This window comes from Culicoides brevitarsis, chromosome 3 (genome assembly GCF_036172545.1).
Source record: "Culicoides brevitarsis isolate CSIRO-B50_1 chromosome 3, AGI_CSIRO_Cbre_v1, whole genome shotgun sequence".
NCBI classification, from domain to species: domain Eukaryota; kingdom Metazoa; phylum Arthropoda; class Insecta; order Diptera; family Ceratopogonidae; genus Culicoides; species Culicoides brevitarsis.
Window position 1 is genome coordinate 26,648,358 of NC_087087.1, and position 22,481 is coordinate 26,670,838.

The 22,481-nt window shown below is 30.9% G+C and overlaps 6 protein-coding genes across 7 annotated transcripts; 2 read left to right on the top strand and 4 right to left on the bottom strand.

The window, feature by feature from the left end:
- Positions 1 to 516: 516 nt before the first annotated feature.
- Positions 517 to 3,581, bottom strand: LOC134833770 (bifunctional phosphoribosylaminoimidazole carboxylase/phosphoribosylaminoimidazole succinocarboxamide synthetase). Its single transcript, XM_063848211.1, has 4 exons — positions 3,428 to 3,581; positions 3,163 to 3,366; positions 2,794 to 3,051; positions 517 to 1,391 (listed from the first exon to the last, which is right to left on the bottom strand). The coding sequence occupies exons 1-4, from the start codon at positions 3,444 to 3,446 to the stop codon at positions 586 to 588; spliced, it is 1,287 nt and encodes a 428-aa protein (XP_063704281.1). The 5' UTR covers positions 3,447 to 3,581; the 3' UTR covers positions 517 to 585.
- A 493-nt stretch (positions 3,582 to 4,074) lies between these two features.
- Positions 4,075 to 11,003, top strand: LOC134833768 (amidophosphoribosyltransferase-like). Of its 2 annotated transcripts, XM_063848207.1 has the most exons (5): positions 4,075 to 4,228; positions 6,535 to 7,038; positions 8,412 to 8,498; positions 8,716 to 9,646; positions 10,441 to 11,003. In XM_063848207.1, exons 2-5 carry the CDS (start codon positions 6,541 to 6,543, stop codon positions 10,590 to 10,592), a joined length of 1,668 nt encoding a protein of 555 aa, XP_063704277.1. In that variant the 5' UTR covers positions 4,075 to 4,228; positions 6,535 to 6,540; the 3' UTR covers positions 10,593 to 11,003. The 2 variants fall into 2 exon arrangements, with proteins under 2 accessions (XP_063704277.1, XP_063704278.1); XM_063848208.1 differs by lacking the exon at positions 4,075 to 4,228 and having other exon boundaries at positions 6,475 to 7,038.
- Positions 11,004 to 11,418: 415 nt separating this feature from the next.
- LOC134833769 (fumarate hydratase, mitochondrial-like) lies at positions 11,419 to 13,665 on the bottom strand. The gene is made up of 4 exons (XM_063848209.1): positions 13,619 to 13,665; positions 13,525 to 13,549; positions 12,956 to 13,465; positions 11,419 to 12,896 (listed from the first exon to the last, which is right to left on the bottom strand). The coding sequence occupies exons 3-4, from the start codon at positions 13,385 to 13,387 to the stop codon at positions 11,820 to 11,822; spliced, it is 1,509 nt and encodes a 502-aa protein (XP_063704279.1). The 5' UTR covers positions 13,388 to 13,465; positions 13,525 to 13,549; positions 13,619 to 13,665; the 3' UTR covers positions 11,419 to 11,819.
- Positions 13,666 to 16,892: 3,227 nt separating this feature from the next.
- Positions 16,893 to 18,296, top strand: LOC134834835 (pre-mRNA-splicing factor RBM22). The gene is made up of 3 exons (XM_063849625.1): positions 16,893 to 17,012; positions 17,077 to 17,130; positions 17,185 to 18,296. Exons 1-3 carry the CDS (start codon positions 16,959 to 16,961, stop codon positions 18,256 to 18,258), a joined length of 1,182 nt encoding a protein of 393 aa, XP_063705695.1. The 5' UTR covers positions 16,893 to 16,958; the 3' UTR covers positions 18,259 to 18,296.
- Positions 18,297 to 18,926: 630 nt separating this feature from the next.
- On the bottom strand, positions 18,927 to 20,472 carry LOC134835437 (uncharacterized). Its single transcript, XM_063850316.1, has 2 exons — positions 20,299 to 20,472; positions 18,927 to 20,244 (listed from the first exon to the last, which is right to left on the bottom strand). The coding sequence occupies exons 1-2, from the start codon at positions 20,470 to 20,472 to the stop codon at positions 18,937 to 18,939; spliced, it is 1,482 nt and encodes a 493-aa protein (XP_063706386.1). The 3' UTR covers positions 18,927 to 18,936.
- A 167-nt stretch (positions 20,473 to 20,639) lies between these two features.
- On the bottom strand, positions 20,640 to 21,696 carry LOC134835438 (histidine protein methyltransferase 1 homolog). The gene is made up of 3 exons (XM_063850317.1): positions 21,654 to 21,696; positions 21,103 to 21,488; positions 20,640 to 21,047 (listed from the first exon to the last, which is right to left on the bottom strand). Exons 1-3 carry the CDS (start codon positions 21,694 to 21,696, stop codon positions 20,640 to 20,642), a joined length of 837 nt encoding a protein of 278 aa, XP_063706387.1.
- Between the last annotated feature and the right edge of the window lie 785 nt (positions 21,697 to 22,481).

Here is a 22,481-nt window from a genome sequence, read left to right on the forward strand (position 1 = left end):
TTGCCAATTATTTTATTATTTTCTCAGATTTTTTGAAAATTTAACGAATTTTTAGAAAAAATCAAAATAAAAAAAAAATTAATAAAAAAAATAAATTTAAAAAAAGATAATTATTTTTATTTTTTAAAGATATTATTTTTTGGTTTTAATAATTTAAATTTAAAAAAAAAATATTTTTTTTGATACAAAATAATTAAATAATTTATTTAATTTTTTTTAAATTTAATATTTAGATTAATTATTTTTTTAGTTTTTGATAGTTTCAGTTCAATTTATATGAGAAAATTTGTTTACAATTTTCTCACGTCCCAAGTTTAGACTTTTAATTTTTATATTATTTTTTTTTTATATTTTTTTATTAATTTTTATATCATTTTTTTTTTATTATAATAATTATGATTCCAATTTTAAAAAATTATTCAAATTATTTTTTTTAATTTTTATATCAAATCTCACCTATTTTTGCCTCAAAAATAATTTTTTTTAGATTTTTAGAAAAATTAATACCCAGTTAAATAATTTTTTAACAAATATATTTTTTTATTTAAAGAAAAAGAAAACAAATTTTAAAAAAGATTCAATTTTTCACTCAACTTTTCTAACGCCACGCAATTCCTTGTCGCCCTTCTTCAACGTCAACAAGTTCTCGTTCATTTTGACGCGCAATTTGGACCAAATCAAGTAATTTGTGAGTCCCAAGGTTTGTGCGGCATTCAAGGCAGCCGCTTCCGGATACAAAACAGTTCCGCAACCCAATCCGCTTGGCACATTCAAACTCGACCACAAGTCAACTTGCATATTTCCCGCATTAACTGGCGGACAATTGATCACGGGATACGACGTATTGCCCGAAAGCACGGGTCCCAAGCCATTCGAACGTCCCGCCACACAAATAAAGACCAAATTATCGAACAAACTTTCGTATTCGGCGACAATTTGCAACGTGCCAGCAGTTCCTTTGTGCGCCGACGACACCCGAAGTTCCGTATTCAAGCCCAAAGCCGCGCAGTGACGCGCAATTTTCTCGCAATGTTCCTTGTCCGAAGCACTTCCCATGAGAATGACGACAAGATGATCGTTTTTCGGCAGGATGTTGTCAAGTTGCTCGCTCACCCAGTTGAAATTCCGCTTGACAGTATCGAGTTCCGTTTGTGTGACTTCAACGAGATTCCGGTAAACTTGTTTGTCGACCATGAGACGCTTGTCGCCGGCGGGCCATAAGCGCCACGAATCCGAATCGATGACATCGGCGACGAGAATTTGGCCTTTTTCGTCGACTCCGAACTCGATTTTCATGTCGATGAGGGCGCAATTGCGCGTTTTCCAGGCCTTTTCGAGAATCTCGAAGACGAGAATTGTCGTTTCACGCATGATATCAACTTCATCTTGACCTGAAAAAGGCGGAAAGTAAACAAATTTAATGACGATTAGATAGACGACGGTAGACAACACCCGTTCCTTGGCAACGTCATATCAAGATGTTTTTCGTGTGTGTGAGGAAAAAAACAAGAAAACGCAAATAAACAAAGATTCGGGTCAGGCAGGTTAAGAATTGATAAGATGTTGCATCGGAAAGTATTTACATTGCCAAGTTACAAGTTACAACAGTGACGTAGCTGTTAGTTAAAAAAAAGGGCAAAAAAATTAAACTTTTTAAAGATTTGACAAAAAAAAGTAAATTTTTTTCCGGACTCTGAGTCGAATTTAGCAAAATTCTTTCAAAAAAAGTCAAATTTTTAAACAAATTTTCTAAATTATTTTAAAAATTTTGAAAAATTGCAAAATTTTTAAAAAAATGTTAATATTTCTACTAAAACAACTACAAGTTTTTTAAAAATTGGTTTCAAAATTTATGAAAAACTGATTAAAAATTCTTGGAGAATTTTTTTAAAAATTAAATTTTATCAAAAAAAGGCTCATCTCGAGTAAAAATTTGTTTAAAATTTACAAATTTTTATAAAAAAAGGCAAATTTTGAGTCAAAATTTAAAAATTTATTTAAAAATTGGCACATTTTATGACAAACTTTATAAATTTTTATCAAAACTTTCATGTTTTTTTAAAGTCGAACTCATTTTTTAGGCAAGACAATAAAATTTTTTCAAAACTGGACTCTTTTAGAGTCAAAAAGTATGAAATTTTTTAAAAATGTTTGAATCTTTATCAAAAAGTATCCATCTTGAACTATGTTGAAGCAAATTTTATAAGCTTCTATCGAAAAGTATCCAATTTATTTCAAAACTTGAACAAAAAAAAATTAAAATGCACAAGTTTCCATCATAAAAGGTTCCAATTTAAACAAAAAATTAATAAAAACGGCTTATTTTAATCAAAATTCTTATAAAAAAGGACAAACTTTTAATCAAAGTGTAAAAACTCTTCTTGAAAACGATTTTTGAGACAAATTTTTAAAAATATTCTATTAAAAAGAACCAATTTTGATTTAAAATTTATGAAATTCTTTTGAAAATTCCAACTTTCTATTCAAATAGATCCATTTTTGATAAAAATTTACTAAAAATGTTCCAAATCTTAAATAATTTTTTTTTTAAAAAAGTCGCAATTTTGAGTAAAAATTTATAAAATTCTCATCAAAAAATAAATTTAAAGTTAAAAACTTTCAATTTTTCATTTAAAATAGGCACATTTTGAGTCAAAATTTAACGATTTTTCTCAAAAATTAAATTTTTGAATCAAATTGCATTCTTTCTACCAACATAGGTACCATTTTTGCCCCAAATGCCATATATTTCTCAACTACGTCACTGAACTAATGTTATCACTCATCACTTACCAATAACAAGTCCGTTGACTTTAAACCCGGCAGAGACAATTTGCTCTTCGCACCATTGCGGATCGTGATTTTCGTCGTCTTTGAAGAAGGTTTCCTGCTTTGGCGGTGCAAATCTAAATCCCTCTTTGATGCCCGGATTGCGTTTCAAGTACGACCCGGTTGCCAAGCGACGCGTTACCCATTCAATTGGCACCATGTCACATTTCTTCGCTAAAAAGGCTTTATCTGAGACACATTTGACAAAAGCCGTACGAACCCCTTTAAATAAAAAAAATTTTTTTTTTTTTGATTAATTTCGAGTTCAAGGTCGTCAAGGTCGTCCGAAAATTGAATGAATCACATGTGCGATAATTTTTTTTTAAATCTTACCGGCAGCATTTAAAATTCCAAAAACTTTTGCATTAGTTTTGTTGGAAATTTCAGCTTTTCCTTCCAAATCGTGGGCACGAGCACCATCGCCAGCGGTAATGCGATCCTTGTTCAACAGCAAAACCAATTCTGGGTTATCGACTAACTCGAAAACTTGCTTCGTTTTTCCTTCGTAGACTTTTTTGCCGAGTTTGTAACCAGCGACTAATGAAAAAAAAAATTAAAATAATTTTTTTTAAATTTTTAATGAATTTGAAAGACTTACTTTCTTTGGGAGTTGCCATGATTCTTATTGGAATGTCTCGAAAATTCGATTTTAATTGAATATTTAAATTAGAGCGTGTAAAATATGCTTCTTCTCACTCCGAATGCTGTCACAACAATAAAAGAGTACTCAAAACCAGAGGTTCTCTTTATTCAAAAAACATGTTTTTATTATCAACATCTTATTTGCTCACTTCAAGCATGTACTTTACATGCGGAACATGTTTTCCAAATACCACTACACTCACTTTTTGAAGTTTTCTGGAGTTACAATGCGTTTCTCTCTTCCCAAACTGCTCGAAATTTCAATTTCTAATTGGATTGAAAGCAGTGACATCTCGTAATGACTTCCAAATTTGACCTTCACGTGACCTTGAGACCATTTCAGGACGTATTTCGTCATACAAACTCATCCAAAGCCGGCATTTCGTCCACAGGACTCACGAAATGTGCGTTTGTATTGGTTTTCGGCGCAACTTCACATGGCACGATCATCTATCAGTCACTCAGTTCTCGTGTTTACTTTAAATAACGCTACATATTATTATTAATAAAGTGCCCGTGCGAGTTTTATGTTGTATGTGTACTCTCATTTATCACTTTTTTTTCGGAGTATTTAATAGTTGTTGTCTCGCATCGCCATAAAATTCGATTTAAAGTCATTCAGGAGCTCGTCGTGGCTAGTGGTTGATTTGTACTGCGAATAAATCGAATAAAATATCAATTAAAAAAAGAGTGAAAAGTGTAATTCAACGAAAAATCTCAATTTTATAGATTATTGTTTAAAGTGAAAAGCAAATATGTGAGTAATTATGAAATATTTAGAACATTATCAGTAAAATTTAATCAAAACAAGCCTACACGTGATAAAAAATATTACAAAAAATTAATTACAATGTTCAACATAAAAAAAACCTGTCTAAAAAATCTATTTTTAGTAACAAAAAGTGAACTTGTTGATATTTATGTAGGTCTCAAATGTTGTCAGACAGTGTCAAGCATGTAAACATAAATAAATTTATTTAAAAAAAAAAAGTGAATTTCAACACTTTACATCATTTTTGACATTAAAAATGGGAACAAAACATTTTTTGTTTGATTATCACGTGCAAAATTTTTTCTGTCTGGTTATTTCTCTAAAAATTAAAGATCAAAGGTCGATTTTTTTCTTAAAAATAGACAACATTTTTTGTTGTTGTTATGAGGGACAATATTGTGCGTGCGTATGCGTTTTCTCGTATGTTCTTCACAGATGTTTGTTTTTTTTTTGTGTTGAAAGCTGTTTAGGTAAATAGACTCATTTATTAGGAAAAAGGTTCCAAAAAAACTGGATTTTTGTTTACAGTCCATTGTTTGTGGTGAGAAGCCGGATTTTACCGGTTTAATGATTTTTTGAATGATTTATGAGGCTCAAAAGTTTCCATTTTATTATTTTATTGGGTGAGGTTTCAGGGTTTTTGATAAAAAGTTTTATATATTTTTTTAAAATTTAATTAGTCAAATTTTTAATTAATTTTATTTTAAATTTGCCTGATAATTGCTCAAAAAGAATTTTATTTTTAAGATAAATAATTATTTTATAACCGATTATTACCGATTTGAATTAGCGGGTCAGCGATTTTCAAATTTTTACGGTTATTTTTATCTGGAACCAATATTTGTTTTAGTTAGAGATTTTCTAAAGTTTAAAATGTTCAGAAAAAAATTATTTATTAAAAAATTTAACTAAGCCTGAATCAATAAAAAATTGATTTTAATTAAACAGAAATTAAATCATTAAATATTTTGAAAAATTTTTGAACGATATAAGTTGTTTTAGTTTTATGTTCTTCTTCAAATTAAAAATTTAAATTTTTTATTTTTTTTTTCTTGTAGAAACTTTTTTTATTTTAATTTATTCAAAAATTTCAGAAAACTTCAAGCTTCAAAAATAACCGTAAAAATTTGAAAATCGCTAACCTGCTTATTCAAATCGGTAATAATCGGTTATAAAGCTTTTTAACTTTAAAAATAAAGTACTTTCAAAGCTTTTGTGTATTTATAAAATTAAATTTACTTTTTATTCAGATTTTAATTATCAAAATTCAAAATTAATTTTTTAAATTTTTTTTAAAACCAAAATATTATTTAAATTATTTAATTAAGTTTTAATTTAAGAAATTTCTTTAAAAAAAATGAAAATAATTATTTTTAACTTAAAAACTATTTATAAAAATGCCAAATTTTCATCGAATTGTTTTTTTTTACATTGGATGAAAAATTAAATAATTTTTTAAAATTTTTTTTAGAAAATCTAATCAAAAATTATGCAAAAATTCCTGTTCATTACATCATCAAATAATGAAAATTTTGCATTTCTTATCGCCAAGGAATGCTCGAGAGACCTTCTGACTGATGTTTAGTCTCCTCTCATTAAACGCTGATCAGCTGAAAGATTTAGCGATAATGCAGCATGACCCCAATTATTCAAATTATTTTGATTTGTTGTTCGAATTATGCAAGAATTTGAGTTGGTAACCGAAATGCCCTTTTTGAAAATTTCTCACAAACAATACGATTTGAAAAAAAAAAAATCATAAATAATAATAATCTCTTGTGACACTTGTTTACATTCTACTTTTACAAAAACAACTAATTGTTTATTATTTATTATTTTGCTTATTGAGCATTTTTTTCTTCCACTATTTGTTTATTCGTTCTGAATTCTTTATGTTTTGATGCTTACTTGATACTTTTCCATCAATAAAAATATTTTTAACGTCGCTTATCACTGCGAGTTTCTAAGGGGAATGCCTCGTTATGGTCGAAAAATGCGTCATCAAGTTGTTTTTCGCTCCAATTTCAGCAAAAAAGACAGTTTCTAGATCAAGGAATGATCATTTTTGAGTCTAAAAAAAAGTTTGCTTTGCAAAAGTGATGATCATGCGCGAATCATGAACCACAACTTCGTATTGGAAACAAGATTGACGATGATAACTTGTTTTTGCGACAACAACGTGTGTGTTTGTGGAAAAATTTTACTGATAATACCGTCGAGCCCCTCAATTTTTGCTTAATTACCGTCGAAACTTCAAACTAATCGGACGGATTTTGATTATTTCGCTGCAGATTAACATGGATTCGTGCAACAAGTGTCCCGCAAGTGGATGTTCCTCAACTGAAAACTCGTCGTTGGCTGAAAAGAAATTCGAAATTAAGGGAAAACGGTTTGGGCGAGGTGCCGTTCAGTCGGGACTTACGCACGAATGTGGCGTTTTCGGTGCCATCGGTACAGGTGAATGGCCTACGGAGCTAGATATTGCGCAATCTATCACGCTGGGCTTGGTGGCCTTGCAACATCGTGGACAGGAATCCGCGGGAATTGTCACGTCAGAGGGAAAATGCGCGAAACACTTTAACGTGCACAAAGGCATGGGAATGATCAACAATATTTTCAACGAGGAAGCCATCCGGAAGTTGAAGGGAAATTTGGGAATTGGTCACACGCGTTATTCGACGTCGGCGGCATCGGAAGAGGTCAATTGTCAACCCTTTGTGGTCCATACGGCACATGGAGTACTTGCTCTTGCGCACAACGGAGAGTTGGTGAACTGTGAAAGTTTGAGAAAACAGGTGAGTTAGTGAAACATTATTTTGAAATATTTTTTTTTAATGATTTAGAAAGTTAATGAATATTTTTTAGTTGATTTTAAAGATTTTTGCAATAAAAATATTAAATAAGAAATATTTTAGAATAATATTCAAGAAAAATTTTATAAATTAACATAAAATTGGGCCAGTTTTTAAGAAAAAAAAAATTAAATTATTTTCTAATCTTTTTAAATTAAAAAATTTAAGTATTAAATTTAGTCGAAAAATAAAAAAAAATCTATCAAAAAAATTTAAAAATTAAAATAATAATAAAAGAACTGCATTTTAAAATAAAAATATATTATAAAATTTCTATCAATTTTTTATAATTTAAACTAAAAAAAAATAATTTAATTTTAAATTATTTTTTTTTGTTATCAAAATTTTTTGTCCAAATTTTAAAGACTTTATTTAATAAATTAAAAAAAATATTTAATATAATTTCTGAAATTTCAGTAATTTTTAATCATTTTTTTAAGGCAATCTTATGACATTTAAATTTTTAAGAATTTAAATTGAATATTTTTTATTTAATTTTCTTATTCAAATATTAGAAGTTTAAATTTTAAATTATTTTATTTTTTATTATTAATAATTAATAATTTTATGTTTATTTTGTGAACATTTTCAAGTGAATACATTTATTTTTTTAAATCGCATCTTTTTAATTTCTAAAAAACTAAATTTTTCAAAAGCTTTTTTACGAGCTAAAAATTTATAAAAAAATTAAATTGAAACTTTAATTTTTTTTTTTAATTTGAATTAAAAATAAGGAAATTAAATAAAATTCAAATAATATTAACAATAACAGTATTTAAAAATTGAAAATATTTAATAATTTTTTAATTAATAATTTTTTAATTTAATAATTTTTAATTTTTTTTATCAATTTTTATTTTTTTTTTTATAAATTTTTAAATATTTCATTATTTTTTTTTAAATTATAAAAATTTTATTTAAAAATCCATATCAAATTTCCATAATTTTTATCATTTTTTTTTAATCCAAAATAAAATAAAATTTACTTTTTTTTATTTTTTTTTTATCGAATTTTTATCAATTTTAGACATTTTTTATCACAGTTTGATTTTTAACCACAAAATTTACCGTTTTTATTTATTGTTAATTTTTTTTAAATTATTTTATTTTATTTTTTTAAATTAAAAAAAAAAATAAATAAAAAATATTAAAAAAAAATTTTTCATAAAAAAATAAAATCATTTTTTTTAATTTCGACTTCTTGAATGTTAAAAAATAATTTTAAATAATTATTTTTAATTAAATTTAATTTCATAATTTTATTTTTTCATAAATTCGAATATGTCGCAAAAATTAATTTTAAATATTTATTTTAGGTACTTGCACGTGGAGTCGGCTTATCAACTCACAGCGACTCAGAATTGATAACGCAAGCGTTATGTTTGAATCCACCAGAAGGAGAAGTGAGTAATATTTCATTCCTATAAAAATCTAAAAAAAAAAATAAATAAAACGGAAATTTGCGTCAAAATGCGTCACTGAACTACTTGTTGATTGATTAAACGCGTTACGATGCATCGTAATTATTGACACAAAATAAATAAATAAATAATAATCACATGATATTGGCTTCGTTCTGAAATAATCAATGAACTTTTTTTTTCTCTCTCGTAAAATTAGGTAAATGGACCAGATTGGCCTGCACGCATTCGTCATCTTATGACGCTCGCTCCCTTATCGTATTCCTTGGTAATCATGTTGAAGGACAGAATTTACGGCGTTCGTGACCCCTACGGAAATCGTCCTTTGTGCTTGGGAAAAATCGTGCCTCTGAAGAAATCCGGCAAATATTCCAACGGCACATCGCACACAAATGGCAGCTCGAATGGGCATCAAAACGGTCAAAATGGACACGACATTAACGATGACGATGCCGAAGGTTGGGTCGTTTCGAGCGAAAGTTGCGGCTTTTTGTCGATTGGCGCTCGTTACGTTCGCGAAGTTTTGCCCGGAGAAATTATCGAAATGACACGAGATGGCGTTCGCACTGTTGACATCGTTGAACGTCCCGAGAACAAAAAACAAGCTTTCTGCATTTTCGAGTACGTTTATTTCGCACGCAGTGACAGCATCTTCGAGGGACAAATGGTTTACTCGGTTCGCATGAATTGCGGTCGGCAGTTGGCACGTGAAGCTCTCGTCGATGCCGATATCGTTAGTTCCGTGCCGGAATCAGGAACTGCAGCAGCTCATGGATATGCGCGTGAAAGTGGATTGCCCTTCGCGGAAGTTTTGTGCAAAAATCGGTATGTGGGACGTACCTTCATTCAGCCGTCAGCGCGTTTGAGACAACTTGGCGTCGCGAAAAAGTTCGGAGCTTTGTCGGAAAATGTCGAGGGAAAGCGTTTAATTTTGATTGATGACTCGATCGTTAGAGGAAACACAATTGGACCGATTATTAAGTTGCTGCGAGATGCCGGAGCACGAGAAGTTCACATTCGTATTGCCAGTCCGCCACTTTTGTATCCTTGCTACATGGGTATTAATATTCCGACGAGACAGGAACTCATCGCTAATCGACTTGATAACAAACAACTAGCGGAATATGTTGGTAAGTAAATTTTTTAAATACTTTTTGAGGAAATTTTCTGCCCTATTGCACATTTTTGAATTTTTGACCCAATGCAAATTCTGAATTTTTGTCCCAATGCACATTCTGATTTTTAGTCCCAAAGCACATTTTAATATTTATATGAAAAATTAGACAAAAAGAAAAGATAGCGTTCTATATTTTTATCGGATTTGAAAGAAAAAACTTTACCCCATTGCACATTTTTATTTCTCGGCCCAATGTACATTTCGAAATTTCATCTCAATACACATTTCGATAGAGGAAATTGTATAAAAACCCATAAAAATGAAAAATGAGACTAAAGGAAAGCATATTTTTCAATAATTCTTGACAAATTTCGAAGAAAAAATATTTCCCAATGCACATTTTGAAATTTTACTTCAAAAAATTTAAAATTTTTGAGCTTTTGACATTATGTACATTTTATGTTCTTTAAATTTTCAGTTTCTGACCCAAAAAAAAAATTTTTTTTTGCCCAAGTGCAATTTTAAATTTTTAACCCAATGCACATTTTGATTTTTTAAAATCCCGATGCATAATTTTTTATAAAAAATACGATAAAATATGAAAAATTAGATTAATTTTAGATTTTTACCACATTTCGAAGTAAAAAAAATAACCTAATGCGCGTTTTAAACATTAGTCCCAGTGCACATTTTAATAATTTTTTTAACCCAATGCACATTTTAAACTTTCTAATGAGCTAAAAACACATTTTTATAATTTTTAATTTTTTTCAAAATAATTTTTAACCCAAAATTTCCCTCTTTCAGGTGCCGACAGTTTAGAATATCTCAGTGTCGATGGTCTCGTAAAAGCCGTCCAGCAAAACATGAAGATCAAAGATGCATCGCAAGCTGGTCATTGCACAGCCTGTCTCACCGGCGAATATCCCGGAGGTCTTCCAGAGGACTTGGATTGGTAGAAAAGCGAAAATTAATATTTAAAAAAAAATCAAATGCAATCAAAAAATTATGTTTAATTATTATTTTATATTATTAGAAGTAGTTTTCTTTTATTAAGTTTAAGGGAATCTCTGAATCTTGAAATTTATTCGACAAAAAAAAACCGAGTAAATGCTCTTTAATTGTATAATTTTTTATACCAATCTAAAAAAAAACGTTGTAAGAAGTAATAAAATAAATTTATTTAATAAAATAATTTTTTTTCATCGTCTAACCTTGTCGGGCAGCTTGGAGATAAGAGTGAAATAAAAAGATGAGAGATATTATAAATAAACATGAAGCTTATGACGAAGTACGATCAGGGATGAAAAAATTTTTTTTTTTTTTTTTTTTTTTTTTGAAAAAATTGAGTTTACATTTTTAAATAATTTTTAAAGCATTTAAAGATTTTTTGTATAAAAATAAAATTATTGCCTATTTTTTTTAAACGATGAAAAAAATTCTTAAAATATTTTAATGTGAAAATTGAGATTTAAGTAAAAATATTTAATTCTTTGAAAATATAGAAAAAATTAATATTTTTGATTTAATTAAATAATTAATTTTTAAATATTTTTTATGACAAAATTCTTAAAAAAATGCCAAAATATTTTATTTTTTTAAAAATCCAGTTAAAAATTTTTTATCTAAAATTTTTGAATTTTATTTTTTTTTTACTTAATTTTTAAATAATTTTTTTTTTGTAAGATAAGAAAATTTTTTTAAATATTTTTATTGTAAAATTTTACAAAAAATGCAAAAATATTTTTTTTCTCTAAAATTTATTTAGTTTTTTTTTTTAATATATTTTTTAATTAAGTATTTAATTTAATTTATTTTTTTACTTAAATATTTTTTCAATTTTTTTAAAAATATTTATTTAAAATATTTATTTTTAAAAATTAATACAAGTTTATTTTTTATTTTTTAAATAATATTTTTTTAATTTAATTTTTAAATATTTTTTTTTTAAATTAAATTTTAAAAATTTTTTGAAATATTTTTTTCCATCCCTGTTAATGACGAACACAGCAGACTTTGCTTCGTAACAACAATGATTGGAAGACAACAGTTGCTAATAAAAAAAAAATTAACACACTTTTGTCACATTTTCAAAATCTATAATTTATTTGTTTTTTGACTCGAAAAAATAATTTAATTTAATTTAAAGCATATCAAATGAAAAATTCCAACAAAACTTCAGTTTTTTACTTGGGTCCCAACATATTTTCGGGCTTGACCCATTCGTTGAATTGTTGTTCGGTCAAATATCCCAATTTCAAAGCAGATTCCTTCAACGTTGTTCCCTCTTTATGAGCCGTTTTCGCAATTTTCGCGGCTTTATCATACCCAATGTGCGGATTAAGTGCCGTCACCAACATCAAACTCTCATTCATGATCTTCTTAATATTTTCTTCGTTCGCTTGGATACCAACGACGCAATTTTTGGTGAATGCCTTGCTGCTGTCGGTCAACAAACGAATCGACCGCAAAACATTCGACACAATCAATGGCTTAAAAACGTTCAATTCAAAGTGTCCGTTTGATCCGCCGACTGAAACAGCAACGTTGTTGCCCATAACTTGAGCGCAAACCATCGTAAGAGCTTCGCATTGCGTCGGATTGACTTTTCCGGGCATAATGGAGCTGCCTGGCTCATTTTCGGGCAAGGAAAGTTCTCCCAAGCCACAACGTGGTCCCGATCCGAGGAAACGAATGTCATTGGCGATTTTCATTAAACTGCAAGCGATCGTGTTCAAAACGCCCGACGCTTCAACCATGGCGTCTTTTGCAGCCAAAGCTTCAAATTTGTTGGGCGCCGTCTTGAAAGGCAATCCCGTGAGTTTGGAAATTTCGTCGGCGCATTTTTCGGCGAAACCGATACGAGTGTTCAAGCCAGTGCCGACAGCGGTGCCTCCTAGGGCCAAATAATAAACGCGCGGCAAACAAGCGTCGATACGTTCAAGAGCAAAGGCAACTTGTTGCACATATCCCGAAAATTCTTGACCCAGGGTCAATGGAACGGCATCTTGGGTGTGAGTTCGACCGATTTTGATGATGTCCTTGAACTCGTTCGACTTTGCTTGTAGGGCGTCATGCAATTCCTTCAACGCTGGCTTCAAATGTCCCGTTAATTCACGAGCGACGGCGATATGCATGGCAGTGGGGAAGGTATCGTTTGAACTTTGACTCTTATTCACGTGATCATTGGGGTGAACGGGATCCTTTGATCCGAGTTTTCCACCGAGCAATTCAATCGCACGATTACTGATGACCTCGTTGACCTTGAAAAAGCAAAAAATGTCGTTAAAATACGAAAAAATCGAATTTTCTCGAAACTTACGTTCATGTTAGATTGCGTGCCAGAACCTGTTTGCCAAATAACCAACGGGAAATGCTCTTCATACAATTTTCCCGAGATAACGTCGTCAGCTGCCTTGCTAATTGCATCGGAAATTTTGGGATCTAAGCCATAATCCTTGTTAACAATCGCAGCAGCTTTCTTCAAAATGCCAAAAGCTTCGACGACAGGTCGTGGCATGCGTTCCGTCGGACCTCCAATGGGAAAATTGATCGTCGAACGGACCGTTTGTGCTCCGTAATACTTGTCATTTGGTACTTTGAGCTCCCCGAAGGTGTCGGCTTCCGTGCGATAACCCACATCTTTTGCAGTTGCCATGGTTACGTGAAAATTACGGCGAGACTGAAGAGTAGCGACTTGCTTCGTTAAGCGAAGAACGCGATCTGCCGTCTTAATTCCACGTCTTATCATCATGAGAGGTGAGCTTAACTCGTTTTACAACTTTCAAAACAACACGCACCGCGAGAGAGAATGAGAATTTTTTTGGAGTTCCTGAGTGCAAAGGAATTTGTTAGATGAGATTTTTTTTGAATTTTTAGCGAGTGGCTTACCTGAGATTATGGGCAGCTTGATTTGCTGAAAATAAAAGGGAAATTCAGGAGGAAAATTAATTTAATGGAAAATCGGCAGGAAAATGTTACTTACATAATTTGGAAAAATCTCCTTCTGCTTATTCAAAATGTTAAAAGAGGCGTTCGGAAATGTGAATTTTATCGTATTAGGCCGTTACAATATTCAAAAATGTTTCTTCTTGATATTTTTGAAAGTTCAATTTTTGGTACATTTATGGGTTCAAAATATGAAAAATTGACAAAATTTGTTTCAAAAGTCAAAATTATCTTGCTTTTTTTAAATTTTATTAAAAATCTTTAATTTTGTAAAAAAAATTATTCAAAAACCTTTAAAATCATAATTTTGAAAATAATGAAAAATTTAAATTTTTTAGTTAAAATTGTTCGAAAATTTTAATTTATACCTTTATGGTAGGTAATTGAAAATGTTTAAAATTACTGAAAATTTTGAACTGCAAATAATATTTTCTCTGATGTAGTTTTTTTTATGAAAACCACATCAAGAGCAATATTTGTGTAGTACAAGTAGTAACAAGTAGTTATTTTGTGAATACTGTGTCAAAGCCATTTTTGTCAAATCTTGCTCCAAATGGATAAAAATTTGTCAGAGGCTCTAATTTATCATTTTTAATCATTTTATAACTCAAATTTAAATCAAAAACTGTGTCAAAAACTGTGTCAAAGCCCAAATGGATAAAAATTTCAGCAGAGTATCATTTTTTTTTTAAAATTGAAATTTTTTTTTCTTTGACATAGTTTTGTTTTGAAAACTAAATCAAGAGCAAAAAAACTGTGTCAAAAACTGTGTCAAAGCTTTTTTTTGTCAAATCTTGCTCCAAATGGATAAAAATTGTCAAAGGGCTCTAATTTATCATTTTTAATCATTTTATAACTCAAAAATGCCAAAAAATTGAAACTGAAAAAAAATTTTTTTTTGACATAGTTTTGTTTTGAAAACTAAATCAAAAACTGTGTCAAAAACTGTGTCAAAGCTTTTTTTTGTCAAATCTTGCTCCAAATGGATAAAAATTCAGCAGAGGGCTCTAATTTATCATTTTTAATCATTTTATAACTCAAAACTGCAAAAAAATTGAAACTGAAAAAAATTTTTTTCTTTGACATAGTTTTGTTTTAAAAACTAAATCAAGAGCAAAAAAACTATGTCAAAAACTGTGTCAAAGCTTTTTTTTGTCAAATCTTGCTCCAAATGGATAAAAATTCAGCAGAGGGCTCTAATTTATCATTTTTAATCATTTTATAACTCAAAACTGCCAAAAAATTAAAACTGAAAAAAAAAAATTCTTTGACATAGTTTTGTTTTGAAAACTAAATCAAGAGCAAAACTAAATCAAAAACTGTGTCAAAGCCATTTTTGTCAAATCTTGCTCCAAATGGATAAAAATTCAGCAGAGGGCTCTAATTTATCATTTTTAATCATTTTATAACTCAAAACTGCCAAAAAATTGAAACTGAAAAAAAATTTTTTCTTTGACATAGTTTTGTTTTAAAAACTAAATCAAGAGCAAAAAAAAACTGTGTCAAAAACTGTGTCAAAGCCATTTTTGTCAAATCTTGCTCTAAATGGATAAAAATTTGTCAGAGGGCTTTAATTTATCATTTTTAATCATTTTTTAAAACTCAAAACTGCCAAAAAATTGAAACTGAAAAAAAAAGTTTTGTTTTTTTTCTTTGACATAGTTTTGTTTTAAAAACTAAATCAAGAGCAAAAAAACTGTGTCAAAAACTGTGTCAAAGCTTTTTTTTGTCAAATCTTGCTCCAAATGGATAAAAATTCAGCAGAGGGCTCTAATTTATCATTTTTAATCATTTTATAACTCAAAACTGCCAAAAAATTGAAACTGAAAAAAAATTTTTTCTTTGACATAGTTTTGTTTTAAAAACTAAATCAAGAGCATTTTATAGCTGAAAACTGCAAAACAATTGAAACTGAAAAAAAACTATGTCAAAAACTGTGTCAAAGCTTTTTTTTGTCAAATCTTGCTCCAAATGGATAAAAATTCAGCAGAGGGCTCTAATTTATCATTTTTAATCATTTTATAACTCAAAACTGCCAAAAAATTGAAACTGAAAAAAAATTTTTTCTTTGACATAGTTTTGTTTTAAAAACTAAATCAAGAGCAAAAAAACTGTGTCAAAAACTGTGTCAAAGCTTTTTTTTGTCAAATCTTGCTCCAAATGGATAAAAATTCAGCAGAGGGCTCTAATTTATCATTTTTAATCATTTTATAACTCAAAACTGCAAAACAATTGAAACTGAAAAAAAATTTTTTCTTTGACATAGTTTTGTTTTAAAAACTAAATCAAGAGCAAAAAAACTGTGTCAAATTTTTTTCTTTGACATAGTTTTGTTTTAAAAACTAAATCAAGAGCAAAAAAACTGTGTCAAAAACTGTGTCAAAGCTTTTTTTTGTCAAATCTTGCTCCAAATGGATAAAAATTCAAATGGATAAAAAGCAGAGGGCTCTAATTTATCATTTTTAATCATTTTATAACTCAAAACTGCAAAAAATTGAAACTGAAAAAAAATTTTTTCTTTGACATAGTTTTGTTTTAAAAACTAAATCAAGAGCAAAAAAACTGTGTCAAAAACTGTGTCAAAGCTTTTTTTTGTCAAATCTTGCTCCAAATGGATAAAAATTCAGCAGAGGGCTCTAATTTATCATTTTTAATCATTTTATAACTCAAAACTGCCAAAAAATTGAAACTGAAAAAAAATTTTTTCTTTGACATAGTTTTGTTTTAAAAACTAAATCAAGAGCAAAAAAACTGTGTCAAAAACTGTGTCAAAGCTTTTTTTTGTCAAATCTTGCTCCAAATGGATAAAAATTCAGCAGAGGGCTCTAATTTATCATTTTTAATCATTTTATAACTCAAAACTGCCAAAAAATTGAAACTGAAAAAAAATTTTTTCTTTGACATAGTTTTGTTTTGAAAACTAAATCAAGAGCAAAACTAAATCAAAAATTAAAACTGAAAAAAAAAAAATTCTTTGACATAGTTTTGTTTTGAAAACTAAATCAAGAGCAAAACTAAATCAAAAACTGTGTCGAAGCAATTTTTGTCAAATATTGCTCCAATTGGATAAAAACTTAACAAAAATGTATCATTTTATCATCTTCAACATTTTTATAACTTAAAACCACTTAAAGATTGAAATTGAAAAAAATCAACTTTTAAATTTTCAGAACATTTTTGACGAAAATTATTTTATTTACTTAACTCTTTTTTTTAAATTTGTTCAAAAGTCTTAAAAATCTTATAAATAAAAATTAAAAAAAAAATAAAATCTGAAACATTTTTGACTTTTGTACCGGCCTCATCACTTTCAGTCGTCTCACCAAACACTTCAATTCCCAACAAAGCTCCCGTAAATAAACAATATTTCCTGAAAAATGGCTATGTCAAAGACGACCAACACCTACAATCGTCAAAATTGGGAGGACTCGGTAAGTTTTGAGCATAAAATCATCCCCTAAAATGCCCAATTAATTCGTTTTTTTCGATTTTCAGGAATTTCCCATACTTTGTCAGACTTGTTTGGGTGACAATCCCTACGTGCGAATGGTAAACATTTAATTTTTTGTAATTTTTCATCATTTTAATTGAATTTTTTCGCAGATCAAGGAGAAATTCGGCAAAGAATGCAAGATCTGCTCGCGTCCCTTCACCGTATTTCGTTGGTGCCCGGGAGCTCGGATGCGTTTCAAGAAGACCGAAGTGTGTCAGACGTGTTGCAAGCTGAAAAACGTTTGTCAAACGTGTCTCCTTGACTTGGAATATGGCTTGCCAACGCAAGTACGTGACGCAGCGCTTAAAATTCAAGACGATTTACCACAAAGCGATGTCAACAAAGAGTTTTACATTCAAAATATCGACGCGCAATTGGCGCAAACTGATGGAACTGTCGCTGCGGGCACCGTTGGGAAATCTCTCGCTGCCAGCGACATGTTGGCAAAACTGGCACGAACGCAACCCTACTACAAACGGAATCGGCCTCACATTTGCTCCTTTTGGGTCAAGGGCGAATGCAAACGTGGCGAGGAATGTCCCTATCGTCACGACAAACCAAACGAACCGGATGACCCGTTATCCGAACAAAACATTCGCGATCGTTATTACGGCGTAAACGACCCCGTTGCGGACAAATTATTGAAACGGGCAGCTTCCTTGCCACGCTTAAACCCGCCCGAGGATAAAACTATCACGACGCTGTACGTGGGAAATTTGGGCGAACACATTACCGAAGTCGACATTCGTGACAATTTCTATCAATTTGGGGAGATTCGAACAGTTTCCCTTGTCCCGCGGCAACAATGCGCCTTTGTTCAGTTCACGAAACGAGCTTCGGCAGAAATGGCAGCTGAAAAAACTTTTAATAAACTCGTGATGGGCGGCAAGAAACTCTCCATTAAATGGGCACATTCACAGGCGAAACAAGGACCGCCGAAAGTTCCCAAGGGAAATCCCGCTGTGGAAAATATTCCGGGATTGCCGCCACAAATCCCACTTCCGCCGCCAATTCATGCGTCGGATTATGTCGTAATGCCGTCGGGCATGAAGCTACATTCTCTGCCGAGCTCTTATGGCGGCGCAGGACCAAGCACGAGTTATGTGCCCCCTATGGAAGGACAAGGACCGGGGATTCATTATCCGAGTCAGAATCCGAATCGACTTGGCGCGACACAAAAGTAACTTTGGACGAATGAATTCAATAAATTTATTAAAAATTAGAGGACCCATTGTATTCATACCATGGAAGCCAGAGACAAGAAAGCCAATTGAGCCTTTTTCAACAATTTTGGGGCCTATTTTAAAGAATTTTGTTCTACAGAATGCTCGGAGCCTAAGGCTGTAGCCTTATTAGCCTATGCGATAATGACTCGCACCGCGGTCTCTAAAGAGTCCTATTGTACTTCATACTGTGAAATCGTAAGCTTCCTCAGTAAACGCCGAGAAATGGGTTTTAGCTTTTTACCTGTCATCCCAAGCAAGCGCCCTCAAAATTCACTCAGCTCCTCCAAAAGATCCCAAAGAGTTTCTAAAAGATCTTAGTAAATTTTAAGCACGATTGGAGTCAGAAAAATGTTTCATGATTTTGAGTCTCGAACCTCCCTTCAGGATCCCATGACTTAAAAAAATGCAATTCTTAACGAAAATTCTATTCTGAGCCTCCTTTGGGTATGCAATGAACATCACTTACGTTTTTCTTAATTTTCCACGAATTTTTTAAAGCTTTTTCCAATTTTCTTGCACAGAAACCTTCTCATAGCTGATCTTGACACACTACAAAAAACCCCAAAGAGTATTCGAAAAGCAAAATTTGAGTTATTGCGTTACAAAATTTGTACGAATTTTCCGTTTCAACTTTAATTATCTAACTTTTTTGCTTAAATTTTCAACTTTTTCATGCAAAGGACTTTTGCTGCGTCTCTTTTTTGATCCTGAACTGCCGTCAGTGTCACTTCCGCTTTGACCTTTTGCCAAAAGGACACATTCTTTGAGATCCATGAAGTCTCGTGAGCTTAACAGGACATCAAGTTCATCGTCGCTGTCATCTTCAATGACTATCACATCTTCATTTTCAACGTCGTCGTCACTTAATTCGCCCGATTCTCGACTCGCATTTGAACATCGAGACGCAGGACGTGAAGTTTTTTCAATTTTTTCCGTTTCATCCAGGAGTTGATCCAAAATGTCAATATCCCCTAAAATTTCTTTTTCTTGTTTAGTTTTGATTTTTGCTTCTTTTATTGCTGTTTCGATCATTTTTTGTTCCGCTAATTCCGTTTCTTCTTTAATTTTTGTCTCTTCTTCCAGTTTTCGTCGGTTTTTCTCTTTTTCAAGTTTAATTTTACTCGATATCCGTGGATCTCCAAAGTGTTCCTTGCCTTTTATGAAACTAAAAGGATTAACAAGTAGCCGTGGGTCACTCTGAAGGTCAGAAAATATCGGAGATAAACTTCTTTCTCGTGTTTCTTCCTGCAATCGAGGGTCTAAAGGATCCGTAGTTTTGAGTTTTCTCATAATTTTTGTCAATTCTTCTTGTTGTTTCTTGTGCTGATAGGCAATTATGTCGTCAACTTCGGGTATTTCTCGTTTTACGGGTCGCAAAGTTGATAAATCGAAGTGAACGGGTTCTTGTTTGATGAGAATCGGATTGACAGGTATCGAAATTTGTCGTGGTTCGGATCCAAATTCGGTTTTTATGACAAAATCTTCAGAATTTTCATGAATTTCTTGTTTAATTTCATCTTTTTGTGATGTTTCATCCTCAGAATTGCCATTTTCAAGCCTTTCTATTGGTTTATTTTTAATTTCTTTCCTATTTTTGAGGTTTTTTCGCTCATTGCCGTGTAAAATGAACTCTAAATCCTCTTCTGTTAGTGTAATTCTACCTTCCTCAGCATCCATGATCATTTGTAGTCGCTTCTTTTCAAAATTGTAGAATTGTCTTTTCTCATTTTTTGACCCTCCAATGATTTTTCGAGCAAATGGCTTACAAGCATTTACAATTTTTGGGTCATAACCACCTTTTCCAACCATATCGTCCCAATTTTCATCATCTTTGTACTCAGGAATGACAATTTCTTTTGGTTTTTGTCTCTTCCATGGACCAATTTCGATGTCATTCATGTATTTTTCGAACGCTAATCGATCAGGGCATTGAATTTTATGAACCTAAAATGAATTTTTGGTGATATTTTTGCAAATTTTTGAAGCACAATTACTTACAGCGAATAATTCTGGCTTAATGTGATGCGTAGAATTAAAGGGACAGACTTCCAATTTGATATGAGGATGCTGCCGAGCACATTTAATGATGTGTTTTTGGTAACGACACGGAATTAGTTGATGAGTCACATCGTAAGGGCATGAAATTAGTCCGGGATTTGTTGTTGTACTCATTTTTTGAGTAGAAAATCTTAAAACTAACTAAAACTATGAGGTAAAAAATTGTTTTTGTTTACTTTTTGATGAGCGCTAATACTTGACATCTGTCAAATTGGCAAAAATATTCAAATTTTCTAAAATTGCAAAAACCGTTGCGAATTTAAATCGCAAAAAAATCATTTTCATGAAGAAATTTTATTAATTTTTAATATTTCTCGTAAAACTCCGACCTCAGATTTCCACACAACGTCAGATTTGAACTCTTTTGTGTCTGTCAAGGCCTTTTCGAAGGATCTCATGCCTCCGCCAACTCCAAAATAAATCGTTTTCGCAGCCAAAAATACCGTTCCGTCATCCGCTAACAGCTCTCGGAACACATTCAGCAGTTTTTTGTAATATTTCTCATTATAAATCGTCTCCGATGTTAAAATATAATCAAATTTCGTGCCCGCATGCTTTTCTTTCATCACGTCTACGAAGCTGTCCCAATCGCCGGAAAAGAGATTAACATTATTCAAATCCATTTCTTCGTAGATGCTCTTGTTACACAAAATCGTAGAGATTGTCGTTGTCTCGATGACCTCTTTGTTCTACAAAAAAGTCGCTTTTAATAAAAATTCTTTTAAAAAATAATCAAAATCTTACATAATCCTGAAACGTCACGCATTTCGCGTTATGAGTCATCGCCAAAACCCCCAAAACGCCAACGCCGCATCCCAAATCCAAAATTCGTTTCCCCTCAAAGTCGGCTAGTAAAGTTTTTTCCGTGTCATCGTCACTTTTGGTCAAGAAATCCGCCAAATCTTGTGTGCATTCCCAGATTTTTAGGCCTCCTTCGTAGACGCCGCTCAGTAAATCCGAATGGGAAGTTTCCGTCGCTTGACATTCGACTGGTTTTGGGTACCAAATTTCGTAATGGTTGCTTGAGAAATTTGTCAATTCGCGTGATTCATCTTCCGTTTTCCCTTTTAACGGGATTTCGTCACATTTGAAGAAAGTTTCGTTGCTGTCGTCATCTACTGGTTTTGAAGCTGCGGAAGAAGGTGAAAAAAGTTAATGGAAATTTCCGTAATTGAAAATAAAATTATTGACTAGTTTGAAAGTTTTCTAGTGAAATATTGATAGGAATGAGTGGATTTCATAGAAAAACGTAAAATAAGTAATTTATAGATAAATGTTGAAATTCTGAGTATTACTCAAGGCTGATGCAATAGTCGAAATTGTTTTGTATTGCGTCATAATTTATTATTATTTTTTTTGCATATTCTCAGGTTTTGAATTTAAGGCTCAAAAACATTTTTTAAGGATCTCGAAATGAATCTTTTCGTTCTCGAAATGAACTTTGTAGTTTTCGAAATAAAATTTTTCGTTCTCGAAATGATGTTTTAAGTTCTCGAAATGAATTTTCAACTAACAAAATTAACTTTTCGATCTCGAAATGAATTTTTAGGTCCCCCAAAAATTTTTTTTTGTTCATGAAATGAATTGTTCAGTTCTCGAAATAAACTTTCAAGATTCGAAAAAAAATTTAGCTCTCGAAATAAAATTTTTCGATCTCGAAATGAAATTTTTAAATCTCGAAATATTTTTTTTAAATTTTAAAATGAACAATTTTATTCTCGGAATGAATTTCTAGGTCCCGAAATGAATTTTTTAGACCTTAAAATGAACTTTTTTGTCTTTTAAATGAACTTTTCAGTTCTCGAAATCTATTTTTCGATCTCGAAATAAAATTTTTTGTTCTCCAAATATTAATTTCAATTCCAAAATCAACAATTTCATTCTCAAAATTATTCTTTTAGATCTCGAAATGAAATTAGATCTTTAGTACTTGAAATGAATTATATGGTCTCTAAAAAAATATTTTTAGTTCTCGAAATGAACTTTCAGGATTCGAAAAAAATTTAGCTTTCGAAATTACTTTTATAGATTTCAAAATTAACTTTATTTATTCTCGAAATGAGTTTTTGTTCTAAAAATGAAAATTTTAGCTCAAAAAAAAAAATTTTTTCGATCTCGAATTG

What these genes read in the sequence shown, in the direction of transcription:
- LOC134833770 (XM_063848211.1), bottom strand. An exon ending in TGGAATTTTAAATGCTGCCG is followed by an intron (nt 3,052 to 3,162) that starts GTAAGATTTAAA and finishes TTTTATTTAAAG; the next exon opens with GGGTTCGTACGGCTTTTGTC. An exon ending in AGTCAACGGACTTGTTATTG is followed by an intron (nt 1,392 to 2,793) that starts GTAAGTGATGAG and finishes CGCCTTTTTCAG; the next exon opens with GTCAAGATGAAGTTGATATC.
- LOC134835438 (XM_063850317.1), bottom strand. Translation starts at nt 21,696, where the DNA reads ATGACGCAATACAAAACAATTTCGACTATTGCATCAGCCTTGA. An exon ending in GACTATTGCATCAGCCTTGA is followed by an intron (nt 21,489 to 21,653) that starts GTAATACTCAGA and finishes CTTCTTCCGCAG; the next exon opens with CTTCAAAACCAGTAGATGAC. An exon ending in GCGTGACGTTTCAGGATTAT is followed by an intron (nt 21,048 to 21,102) that starts GTAAGATTTTGA and finishes ACTTTTTTGTAG; the next exon opens with AACAAAGAGGTCATCGAGAC.
- LOC134833769 (XM_063848209.1), bottom strand. Translation starts at nt 13,387, where the DNA reads ATGATGATAAGACGTGGAATTAAGACGGCAGATCGCGTTCTTCGCTTA. An exon ending in GCACGCAATCTAACATGAAC is followed by an intron (nt 12,897 to 12,955) that starts GTAAGTTTCGAG and finishes TGCTTTTTCAAG; the next exon opens with GTCAACGAGGTCATCAGTAA.
- LOC134835437 (XM_063850316.1), bottom strand. Translation starts at nt 20,472, where the DNA reads ATGAGTACAACAACAAATCCCGGACTAATTTCATGCCCTTACGATGTG. An exon ending in TTAAGCCAGAATTATTCGCT is followed by an intron (nt 20,245 to 20,298) that starts GTAAGTAATTGT and finishes AATTCATTTTAG; the next exon opens with GTTCATAAAATTCAATGCCC.
- LOC134833768 (XM_063848207.1), top strand. Translation starts at nt 6,541, where the DNA reads ATGGATTCGTGCAACAAGTGTCCCGCAAGTGGATGTTCCTCAACTGAA. An exon ending in TGAATCCACCAGAAGGAGAA is followed by an intron (nt 8,499 to 8,715) that starts GTGAGTAATATT and finishes TCGTAAAATTAG; the next exon opens with GTAAATGGACCAGATTGGCC. An exon ending in ACAACTAGCGGAATATGTTG is followed by an intron (nt 9,647 to 10,440) that starts GTAAGTAAATTT and finishes TCCCTCTTTCAG; the next exon opens with GTGCCGACAGTTTAGAATAT.
- LOC134834835 (XM_063849625.1), top strand. Translation starts at nt 16,959, where the DNA reads ATGGCTATGTCAAAGACGACCAACACCTACAATCGTCAAAATTGGGAG. An exon ending in GTCAAAATTGGGAGGACTCG is followed by an intron (nt 17,013 to 17,076) that starts GTAAGTTTTGAG and finishes TTCGATTTTCAG; the next exon opens with GAATTTCCCATACTTTGTCA. An exon ending in ACAATCCCTACGTGCGAATG is followed by an intron (nt 17,131 to 17,184) that starts GTAAACATTTAA and finishes ATTTTTTCGCAG; the next exon opens with ATCAAGGAGAAATTCGGCAA.